This window comes from Manis javanica, chromosome 5 (assembly GCF_040802235.1).
Source record: "Manis javanica isolate MJ-LG chromosome 5, MJ_LKY, whole genome shotgun sequence".
Classification (NCBI taxonomy): Eukaryota; Metazoa; Chordata; class Mammalia; order Pholidota; family Manidae; genus Manis; species Manis javanica.
Genome location: NC_133160.1, coordinates 110,346,626 through 110,359,190, shown reverse-complemented (window position 1 = coordinate 110,359,190; position 12,565 = coordinate 110,346,626). Strand labels below are relative to the sequence as shown.

The 12,565-nt window shown below is 34.0% G+C and overlaps 1 protein-coding gene across 5 annotated transcripts in view; it reads left to right on the top strand.

The window, feature by feature from the left end:
- Nucleotides 1-12,565, top strand: part of BMP2K (BMP2 inducible kinase) — a 182,548-nt gene that overhangs the window by 162,287 nt on the left and 7,696 nt on the right. For 4 of the 5 annotated variants that reach the window (XM_037014861.2, XM_037014864.2, XM_037014860.2 and 1 more), the window contains one exon: nucleotides 67-177. The exons of the other annotated variant lie outside the window; for it this stretch is intronic. In XM_037014861.2, the coding sequence (XP_036870756.2) occupies nucleotides 67-177 (111 nt within the window). The remainder of the gene's footprint in view (nucleotides 1-66; nucleotides 178-12,565) is intronic. 5 annotated transcript variants of the gene reach the window in all.

Genomic DNA, 12,565 nt, shown 5'->3' with positions numbered 1-12,565 from the left:
TTTTAAAATTTAAAGATCATTTTGTTTTTATTTTATTTTTTGTTTTGTTTCATCTTATTTTTACAGACAGGCTCGAGGAGAGAGCATCCTCAGATAAGAATGTAGACCCACTCTCTGCTCCACATAACCATCCTCCAGAAGATCCTTTTGGTTCTGTTCCTTTCATTTCTCACTCAGGCAAGTTACATATGTAACATCACTATCATGAAAACATACACACAAGGTCAGCAGTAATAACAACAAAAAACCTTATTAACGTGAAGCCAAAGTAAGAACCAGGTATTCTTTACACCAGATAGAATAGAAAATTAATGTTTAGCCATCCTAGTTTTCCTACTGACATTCTTTCCATTGGGTTATTCACTTGTGCCTTTTGCCAACATAGAAAAATGCTAATTGACCTAATAGAATTGTAACTGTTTCTTTTTGCCTTTATTATTGTATATTATTCCAAAAAAATTCATGCTTAAAAATGTCTTTCCTTTTTATATGCTTAAAGTATACATAAAGACATTTTTCTTCTTCGCTTTTGCTTACAAATCCTGTGATTTTCCTAGTTTATACAGGCTCACTTGTTAGGTGTATTTAAGAAGTACTGAAGATTTTGTATTTGTCACAATCATTTTGTGACAAATTATCTTCTCTTTTCTCTTGCATCCTTTCTTTGATTTCAATCCAGAATTTAAATATTGTGATTATTCACCATTTAAAAATAATTGTAGTAACATTTTCAAAGTAATTACTCAGTTAATGCTGTTGAATATATTAGAATGAAATAGAATCCCACTTTGGCATAAAATGGATTTGTGTGTGTGTATGGTTATAAAAAAAAAAAAGAGTTTCTTAGAAAAGGTTACTGTATTGGAAGAAAAAATTATTAGAAGGTAAGAGTTTTGTTTACTATATTCAAGGTAACTGTCAGCCATGTTCTTTGGTTCTGTTCCTTTTATTTCTTACTCAGGCAAGTTACATATGTAAAATCATCACTACTATTTAAAAAAATACACACAAAAAAGAATAACAATGGAAGAAAAACTTACAAATGGAAAATGAAAATAAGAAATTAGTGTTCAGGATTTTTGATGAATATATTAAGGAAGTGATAACAGCTTTTCACCATTCAGATTTGGTTATCCAGAACACAAACAGTAATGAATACTTTCATTCCCATGTTTTACCCTTGGCCACTTACTGAAAACAGTCCATATTTTTGTCATTTTCTGCTTGCTTCCTTGAAATTGCCTCTTTCATGGATGACATGACAATAACTGGGGAAGACAGTTTACTGTGTCTGTTTTACTTTACCTGCAAAGATGTATTCCCTCACACTCCCGATACTCTAGGTCATAAAAATGCTACTGTTTTTTTAAATTAATATGTCAAAATGGTCTTTTATAAGTTCTCAAGAACGCAGTACTCAGTGACTTCAGATATTTATCTCTTTGTGGCAGAAAGTGGTTTCAATAATAGCTGTTTTTCATACTCTAGAAGGAGTTGCATGTCCTTTTCAGATTTACATTTATCTCTGCAACTTCTTTGTTCTTTAATAGCTTCTGAAAGTACCCTGGGGAAATGAATAGTAGAATCCGGAGCTAGGGTGAGCCTGATTTGAGCTTAATTCCTGTTATTGCTATTTTGTTTTTCTTTTTACTGGGGATATCTAACTTCTCTGTTAGATTTTAAGGTTATTGTGAGTTGGAAACATGAATTGTCTGTCTTTGAAACCTGCCCAGTAGCCAACTCAGGAAGTACCTAATAATATTCATTGGATATATTAAAAATTATGACTAATACTAAAAATTCATACTCCTTTAGTTTTAGGACAATGACTTTAAAAAAAATGCCCTTTGATATAAATGCTACCTGTCCAAAAAGTCTGTCTAGATTTAATGTGAACATGGCCATTGGAATGATTTGGTTATGAAAAATTGGGTACGTACTGTGGAATAAAGGAGGCAATGGTCATTGGAGAAATGTGCTTCCAGAGAGAGAAGAAAAGGTGGGCACTTTGCCATCTCAGCATTATTAATATATATTTACCAGACTCAAAGTACATAATTAAAATAAAAAAATTTAAGAACTTACTGCTGCTGACTTGTTTATTATCAAGCTTAGAAATACTTTGTTACAACAATATAATAATTTTGGCTGTAAAAACAAACTATTCAGGGACATCCATTTTCCTCTAATAGTAAAATAATTGAATCTACTGACACAAAAATTAACTTATCTATAATAATTTCTTTAGGAAGAAATTAGAAAAAGAAAAATGAATTCTATCTAATGAAAATATACTCCAACCAGCATTGTGAGCATTTGGAAATCTGTAGGCCTAGAACAAAAGAAAGACAAGTGACTACTTCTAAGTATGTGTGTGTGTGTGAGTACAGTACAGAATAATAGGTACATTTGATAAGCCATTTTAGTGGAGTCTGAGAATTGACAATTAGTGGACATAATCTTAGGTAAACCATATAGAGAATGCTACCTGAGAATAAAATGGCTTCAGTTGTGAGGCAGAATGCTGTAAGAATTAAACAATTTTTAAGTCTGTTGGTAAAGTACATTAATAAGGCCTGCTATCCTGAATCTCTTGTTCTCACACTAGTTTTATTAGGAATTATGCTATTTTTATTTTGAAAGAAAAAATTTGTTAAAACTTGTAAACTTAACTTTGGAATTGTAAAGAATTAGTTTTTTATTTCAGTTTAGCATAATTTTATAACATTTTTAAACTAAATTTTTAATATTTAACATGTATATGCTTTAAAAGTCAGGTTTAACAAGGTTTTTAGTGAAAAAAAAATCACTGCCTGCTGCCTCCCCATTCAAACTTATTACAGGTAATTTTTTACTTCTGGTATTTTAGTATAGCATGCTTATACTGCTGTTTCTTCCTTTTTTTTAAATTTTAGATAATATACCTGCTAACGTCCTATTATGGAAAATGAGGATTTAATTAGTATACACTGTTACCTCTCACACACTTACACACGCACACGCACACTTTCTTATGTGCCCTTTCTTCATATCCTTCCAGTAGAGTTTTGACACAATCATTGGTTGTCAGTGTTCAAAGTATACATTTTTTTAATACGTGAATATTTGTCACCCCTGAGGTCCAGTATACCATGATTATATTTATTTTCTTCTGGAAAGTTTTATTTTTCCTAGACTTAATTATGTTTATAAAAGTGACTGTTTTTGTTCCCCTAGTTTTTGATACATGAATTGTTGGTTCATCTCCATTTTGAGGTGTAAACTTCCTCTCAACTTAAGGTGGTTATCATTTTCATTTTTACATGGTTAAAACTCTAATGGAACTGTAAAATCTGAATTGGTTGTCCTCTGTGTTTGCCACACAGTTATCATCCACTGTTTTCTTTTACCCATCATTCTTTCTAGGAATTCCTAGATCTCTTCTCTGCCTTTTTCTTGGTTTATTAGTAGAGCAACTAATAAATTGCTCCAGTTTGTTGAGAAAGTAGTTATAGAAGGAAAAGTTTTAAACTTTGCTGCCTAAAAGTATCTTTCTTTCCTAAGCTGACACTTGATTGATAATTTGGCTGGGTAAATAACTATGCTGAACATAATTTTCCTTGTGAATTTTTGAGTCTCTGTGTCATTATATTCTAACTTAAAAAGAAGAGCCTCAGCTAGAGAAATGCTCCCTATGCCCCTAAGCCTAGGTCCCAAGAGTCCAAAATACCTTTTTTTCCTATCTTTAATAGCTGCTTTTATTTCAGATCTGGTACAGTCAGCTGGCCTACCTTAGTTTGTCCATGTTAATCCATCTTTCTAATTTGTTTGGTGCCTTAGCTTATAACACTTTCAGACTTCTAGGAAGCTTAGTTGCAGATCACATTTTGGTAGGCCATGTTTTAAAATGAATTTAACTCTTCCTTCTTTTATTTTTAAACATTTCTTTATGGGCAAAATTAAATTTTGTCATCCATTATCCGTTTATGCAAAAACCAAATTATATCAAGAATCTATTTGGTGTTGTATGTAAAAGTGATATCTTATTCTATACATTGATATTTTAAGTATCATTGAATTATATTTACCTTTTATGTCAGGTTACTAAACTGATTATTAATACTGTAGTATGTCATAAAGAGCATTGACTTTGGAATTACAAAGCCCTCAGTATAAATCTTAGTTCTATCACAGATTAGCCATGTGATACTGCCTAACTTCTTACAGGTTTTCTTTCTCTTAAATTGGGGAAATATTAGCTACTTGTTGAGATTATTGAAAGGATTAAATGAGAGAATATTATACAAAGTACATACATCCTCATTGTTGGTTGCTATTTTGGCTGTTGTTGGCAGTGTTAGTAAATAGCATTTTTACCACTTACTACTAAATTACAAAATCTTAATGTTAAATAAGTTTTGCAGCTGCTGTCCAAGTATTAGCAGTACAAAGTTCCAGTAAAAATAAGTTCTAGTATCCTCTTAACTCCTAAATGACACCTTTAAGTAAGATGTAAAATCTGTTTATGCTTTTCCCTACCAAGAACTGTTTTAGTAGTGCTGTTTCTAGTATTAAAGCATTAACTACCAGTACTCACTACAATGTACATATAAAATTAATACTAAAAGCATAGTATTTATTCCCTTACTGAAACCTACACACCCTTCTTCCCAAGGTATCATTTTACAGTTAGTGTACCAACATAGGCTGTGTGGCTTTGTGAATTATTAAAATTAAGTGGTTTACACTATGAACAACTTTTGAAACATGTAGTATGTTTGAAGAATTTTGCTGACATATAGGCCATATTAATTAGGTCACTGAAGTTTTAGATTCTAATACTGCATTTCATTGTTAATTAGATCTGGTGAATGTTCCCTACTCTCCCAATCCCTAGATTCACCCTCATGGGTCTAATTACCTAATAGGAAGTTAAATTGAATTCAGGGTTGGGAAAAGTCATACTGTATGTAGCCAATATTTGTTGGAACACAAACTATTACAGATTGTCAGTTCAAATGCTGGGTCATTTTAATAAGCCATGATGAGGTGTATTTATTTTTATACCTTTAGATTCTAGTATATAATTTTTGAAGATCAAGAATTTTTCTACTTTAGCATAGAATAGAAAAAAAAGTTACCATTTACTGAGTTCTAATATATACATACAGTGGAAACTGAGGCTTAGAGCATGTCCATGAGTTTTTATGGTCAGGTAGTTTATTAGTACGAATCCAGTCCTAATTCTAAACTCTGTTCTTTTAGTAGTAACAAAACAAATAAAAGTGTTAAGTGGCCTGTTTTACACAAAAAAATCTATAATAGTATGAGTAACATAATAGAAATGTCAGTTTTACAACATTTTTAATACTCTTCACAACTAGTTGAATTCTCTTCTTACACCCAGACCTGGTTACTTGGCCTGTCTTCAGAGAAATAGTACAGATTTTGAATAAAGCCTTCTAATCCACAAATCCTTGAGCCTGGCTGGTAAATTGCTGGGAAATGATAGCAAGCAGTGTGATACTAATTCAAAGTGAGCTTTAAATTCTTATATCCCCTCCTTTATACCCTAAATGATGAGACAACAGAAGTCATGTAATTACAATAGCAGTTTCAAGCCATTCATCCTCTATAATCTGCTAGCAAAAAGAGAACATCAAAACTTCTTTGAAACCGGAAGCTTCTTATATGATTAAAAATGTACCAACTGTTTTATAACTAACAGAACTGTTCTCTAAAAGATGGGGAGACCTCATTAGAAAAGTGGTAATATGAATAATATGATGCAAACATGCCCCTTTCCTCACATTATTTTTGGCTTTTTTGAAGTATTTTGAATTTTTTGATAAAGCTTAGGAAAAGGTTCATTTATGTGATTTAAGAACATTTGCAATATTTATTTAAAATAGTGTCGCATTAACTAGGATCTCATTCTCTTTACGAAGCATTTGTTTGAAAGAATACTATAATAGTACATAAAAGTCTGTGAAAATTGACTACAAATTTTAGTTTTTGAGTTTGAAATCCTCTTTTGGACTGCAAAACTGTGGTATCTGAAAATTTAACATCTAGAAATTTCATTTTATGAAAACTTGAGCATGGAAGGGATGAATGAATTCATGTTCTTGAATTCATTTGGTGAGGTAAGCTTGTTTAGAATCACCCATTTGTTTTCACTTCATCATTTTGCTCATCACTAAAATCAGGATTAGAATGTGGATTTCACAATTGTTAAAGTGAATGATAAGCTTCTTGAAGCCAAGAATTGTCTTGTTCATCTTTGTATGATGTATAATCCTTTGAATGAATTCATTATCAAAGTATACTTTGGTAATATTCTCTCTCACACACACACACACCCCCTGATATTTAATGAGCATTCACTAAATAAGATGTATATTATTTAACGTTTGGCTCTTTTAGGTAAGTCCCCTTATCGTTCTTATTTTATAGATGAGGAAACAGGCATTTTTGGATGTTTATCTTCTGTGAATTTTGTAAAATGGAGTATTCTTTCATTTGTTGATAAAGTCTTACAGTATTTTGAGAATTTAAACCTACAGACTATAAAATACTCAATACAAGGTATTGTCATAGAGCTCAACAAAACACTTTTATTAGCTTTTTTTAAATCTGTTGAGGCATAGATTTGTAAAGGGGATACAAAAGAAATGCAAGACGAGTCTGTAGTTGTATTTTGGAGGGCTTGAGGATACACTGTACTCCAACAAGTTTGCTGCTGATACTCTATTGGTAGTTTAATTATATATACAGCTTACAGATGAGAATTTTAAACTAGTGTCATCAGCAGAGAAGTCATTATGGCCTTGATATATGGCCTTAAACTTGGGCAAATAATTCAACTTTTCCCTAGTTTCAAATTTATGTATGAAAAGAGATGGACTGTATCTTTAAAAATCCTTTGTTTTTTGCTTTAAAGATAGTTGAAGTTATGAAATGTGATTAAGGTCACCAAAAGAAAGAAACGGAAAAGAGAAAAGAGAAAGACAAGGAATGAGCATTGGGTGGTAACAGTGCATGTATTTGAACCAGTGATCTGACATGGAAAGCAAGGAGAATGTTTTTGAAGGTGTAGTTAATAACATTGAAGAGGAAAGATCACAGCAAACCTTACAGAGCATTGTTGCCCTCCTAATGTTGTGGGAGCCTAGTGGTGGTTGAGATAATGTCTGAAAAACCCTTGGTACTGTATTTATGCACTTGACAATATTCCTATTCTCTCTGATTCATTTCTCAGTGCTGTTAGAAATATATAGTACGTACTCTATAAAGTCATGAATGATGGTATAACACATCAGCAATAACAATAATATAGCCCTTTACTGAGTACCTACAATGTGCACTGTTGTAAGCTTTCTGTGTGTATTCTTAGTTTAATCCTGCTGCAGCTCTCTGAGGCAGATACTATTGCTATTCCTACTTTATAAATGAGGAAAGAGAAACTCTAAGTAATGCATGATTCCAAATGAGAACACAGGACATCAGGGACACATCTGGTCAGTGTCCTTTCTTGGTGAAGAAGGGAAGTATGCTATACATTTTAATAGAGACAGTTACCAGATGGTTTGGTATTTTATTTCTTAATCATCTTATTTTACTGATGGTACTGAATAATTGAAGCCCTACTTTAGTGTGCTTTGAACTACGGTCTTGAAGGTATTAAGCCATGAAGTAGCGAGATAACTTCAACATTTTTGTGTGTAAATAAGTACCAATTATCTTGGCACTTACTTTAGTGATTTATTTCCATTGCTCTACCTTTTTCTTTATCAATGCTTAACTTGGAATTTCCCTGAGAGACAGTTTAAGAATTTAAGACTTTGTAACCCATCATTGATGTTCTTAATAATTTACTCAAATCTTCATTGTCTATTGTAGTCACTCACTTTATTCTCAGGATTTAGCTCTGATAAGATTTTGGCTGTTTCCAGCAATCAAACCCAACCTCAAAAGAAGAGGATTACTCAAAAAGCTGAAATTTTTAGTTTGTAGTTGCAAGACACAAAGCAGAAATAAATAATATCCTGACTAGAAGCCATCAAAATGTCACTCTTTTGTATTTAGTTTAAAGAAAAATGCCCTTAGAGCCAAAAATGAAAATTAGCAATATATGGAATTTTACAGTGTTTTACCAAAATTGAGAAAAGGTGTAAGTAAGGTGTTATCTGGTACATTCTAGACATCTGTTTATGCTTTTTACGTACATGTTCCTAGTGCTTACTCTAAACATTATAGCTCCCTTTCCACTTACTTGAAAAACAGCCATATTTAAATAAATCTTAATAATACAAATCTCAGTAAATACAGGGCTTATTAGGATTTAGAATATATTGAATTATAAGGCAAAACTAGTTAAGCTGCATTTGGCAGTGAAATAATCTTGATTTAAATTCCACAGTAAATCACATGTTAATATTCTAACAACATGGAAGACAAAATCTGGCTAGGAGCAAACAGTAAGAATAAATGAATTTATTTTTTAATTACAGAAGTATGTTTAGGCAAAGAAATGGATTTTAAAAGTTGATGGCACTCTTTGCTATGAAAGTACATTTTAAAGTACTATCTACTGTATAGTTAGGTAACCAACTTTATAACTTGTAATACTTCTTGTGATAGTCTTTTGTGCCTGTGAAACAGAACTAAAAGCCTTAGTAATTTTTATTTTTGTATTATTTCCATTTCTTTCTTGGTTCTATAGTTTCACAATAGACAGGATGATTAAGTCAATCGCTGTTACTGTAGGAAGTGAAATCCTATCTAGGATTGCTATAATGTATTGCCTCTAATTTAACTTCTGCTCAGCAGGAGGTGCTGGAGAGTGATGACCTCATTGTGCTTAACCATTTAAGTTACCCTTTGTGTGCTGTCAGAGAGGCTCCCTGCTAATTTTGACTACACGGGTGTAGGAAGGAGTAGGAGGATAGAGAATTAAAACATAAACAATGTCAGGGTGGGTTGTGAGCATGTGGGAGAAAGAAGGAATTTGGATAAATATTTTTGATTGCTTGTTTGTTTTAAGAAGGGGAGGCAATAAAAAATAAAACCAGTGTATCTGTACTAACAGGACTTCTGTTCATCTCAGGGATGTAATGTGAAACTGCAAAGATAACATAGATCATTGTCTCTTTTCTTGTTCTTTTTGAAAGTAGTCCTTTTCAGTTTTTTTATACTGTGCCCTCAACCAAAGCTATTTAAAAATCAGAGGTATAGTTTCCAAGGGTCCAGCATGCACCCTTGTGGTATGTGAATATACACTTCTTTGTCTAACTTCTGGTCAGTTCTAAAGTGGACTTGAACTACTCTTGAATTAGCCATATAATTGCACTCCTCTTTCCCCCTTTTCCCTAATCTTCCCTCTCATTTAGATTCACCTTCAAACATTGAATCCAGAAAAGTTCCTAGAAGGTTGGAGTGTGATGGATGAGATAATTGAGTTTGGCCTTGCCCTGTAGATGATGATTACAGTTAATTTTATCAAGTGCTTATTAGTGTCAGGCAATGTTTTAAATTTTTTCTTTACGACATCCTATGAAGTAGAACCTGCTACTATGATATTATTTTCTCATAATACAATAACATATTCCCTCATGTTATGTATGGGGGAACAGAGTACAGTATTTAGCTATGATCTTGTCAGATTGTTAATGGGTTAACTTTACTAGCTGTATGTTAATTATGCATAAGGAAGGAATAATAGTAAATTGATAAAGTGAAATTTATATTTAAAAAGGACCGAGCTTTCATTCTATTTTCCCCACCAAGGAAAAAGTACATGATCATGGTTCTACTTAAAATGCTGAAAAACTAGAAACAACCTAGAGGTTCTATAGGTAAACAAACATATTATATGTTTTTTATTATTTTTCTATCAGAATAATGGACTATTTTGATACCTAAAGACATATGAAGAATAAGTGAATAAACCCCACAAATTTATATTCACACTGACAATGAAAAAAATAGACCTGATTAGCACTTTACAATAAAGACATATATATCCCTATTAATACAACTTTGAGAAGCTGACAATGGGTGGGCAGATTGAAAGCAGAAAGTGATGGAAGTGTTTGGGAAAGCAATGTTAAGGAACTGGGTAAAGTAAACAGTTAATTTAGAAGACTGGGATTAAAATATAAGAATAACAAAAAGAAGGTCAATTGAAGGACTCTGTCCTATTTTAAATATTCCAGAAGGCCTGGAATAAAACTGTATCCTAAAAATGGAAATTCTCTCAGAGACATTGGAGAGCAGCATTTTCCTACAGTGTTTTGCAAAATTGTTTATAAAGACTAATAGGTGTTACATATAAATACAAGTGCTTATAGTGAAGCAAATTTGGAAGCTCCTGGTTTCATAAATTCATTAAACAGGTTTTGTGTAGGACTTGTCAGCACTTTTAATACGACGAGCATTTTCCAGGTGAGTAGAGTGGAGGCATAGCCTGTGGTACCTCAGTTCATTAACTCAGTTGCCCGAGACCATAGAACTGCTTGGTTCTTGTTGCGGGAATAGTGTTCTGCAGAATACTCTTTGGGAACATGCTGGAATGTTCTTGGAGGTGCCCAGGAGCAGGCAGAGTTCTCTGTGGGTGTGTAAGTAGCTTGGGAAAGTAGTAAGTTAAAATCCATCTTAGAGGAAATGTCCCAGAGCAAGAGACAACTGCAGTCTTTGCCTTAGAAAACAAATTCATGAAAATAAATTCTATAGCTAATTTAATGGTAATCTTTTTTTTAATATCAGAAAAATGCTATATGGAGGATAAGTCAAACTTGAGAATCTGCATTTGATTTGGTTTTAATCTGTTAGGATTTAAGATAAGCCTATTATAAATTTATAAAGAAAGCATAAAGCTTTTGGCTGGTTTCAAGGAACTGGTAGATGAATAATAGGTAAAGATTATAATTGTATTTAAGTAAAACCTGATGGAATTCTCCAGTCTTCTTTCCCCTCACTCTTTACTTCAAAGTTACCAACAATCCACAGGAGGTGACGGAGCTGCAGGCCGTTTTCTGCCCTCAGTTCATTGGGCCGCTTTGCAGTTGTCTGTTCCCTCCCCTGCAACACTGCTCTCTGGGCTCCTGGGACATGCACTCACCTGGTTTTGGACCTCTGCTGTGGTGCTTTTCCGTTTGCTTTGCAGGCTCCTCTGCCAACCTCTAATGTTTTCTCCCTGAGGGCTCAGTGCTAGATCCCGTTTTCCTCTTCTGTACTCTCTTCCTAGATGATTTCCTTCAGACTTGTGACTCCCTGTGTACCCTCTGCGTGGTGATCACTCCCTAATGTATTTCCTCCAGCTAAAAACTATTGTGCTCCAGCCACAGACATTAGCTTGCACCTAAATTTCTCACAGATAACTCAAGCTATGTGTCCAAATTCCTGACAATCTCTACTTCCCAATTTATTATTTACTCACTCATTTCTGTGTTAATGGCACTGCCATCCATCCAGAGTTCTCTTCACTCTAGTTCTTCCACTTCTATTTACCCTGCCACCAGTGTTGTCCAGGCCACCAGGATCTCTAACTTGAATTACTCATCTCCCCACTTCTGCACCCTTCTCTTCAGTCTATTTTGCAAGTAGTAGCTATCTTTTTGAAATATAAATCTGATCATGGCACCTATTTTAAATAAAGCCTTGTGATGGCTTCCCACTATACACCGAATTTAGAACAAAATCCAAACTCTGTATCATGGCCCAACTGGGACCTTGACAGTCTGGTCCTCTCCTCTGTCTTTCCTGCCTCATCTTGTACAGTATTCCCCTTGCTCACTGTTTTCCAGCCACACTGGCCTATCTGCAGTCCCTCAAACACGCCAACCTCTTTCCCGAGTTGGCCTTTACACATGCCGGAGCCTTCAAGTGCAGCAGCTTCTGGCTTGTCCTTGGCATGGAAGACTCCTTCTCACTCTTCAGTTACAACTGACTCCTCCTCAGGGAGGCCTTTGCTGACTGTCCTCCTCCTGCCCCATAACTTGCACCACTGATCTGTTACTTCACTGTTCATGTTTACTTACACTCTCTGTCTCCCACACTTGATTGTAATCTCCTGAAGGCAGAGACCATGTTTATTTTATTCACCAGTGTGTAACATGTACTAAAGTGCCCCATCAAATAAGAAATGTGAGTGACTGAATTCTGAGCTAAAACATCTCCAAATGTAAAGGGTTTCCTTTTCTATGTAACATTACTGTATTCTGAATATATCAAATATGTGTGTGTCCATAGCTGTGAGCCCAGAGTAGTAACTTACTGTGTCACTCAACAAAAACTGATTCAGTACAGTGCTGCGGTAAAAATGATCTATGAGGTAAATGATAAATAGGTCTGTGTCTAAGAGCTCATAATCAAGTAGGGAAAATAAACAAGTATAATAATTACAATACAGTACAGTACCTGCTCTAATTAAGGCTTGTAGTAGGTTCATCAGGAGCACCAGTTATGGGTGTTTTTTGAGGAGAGCCTCTGAAGGGCTGTGGCATGGGCTGGCATTGAAGTACAGCCTGTTACACTGGGCAGTCGGGTGGGAGTGGGAGTGCTGGGAGGTATATACAGAGGTATG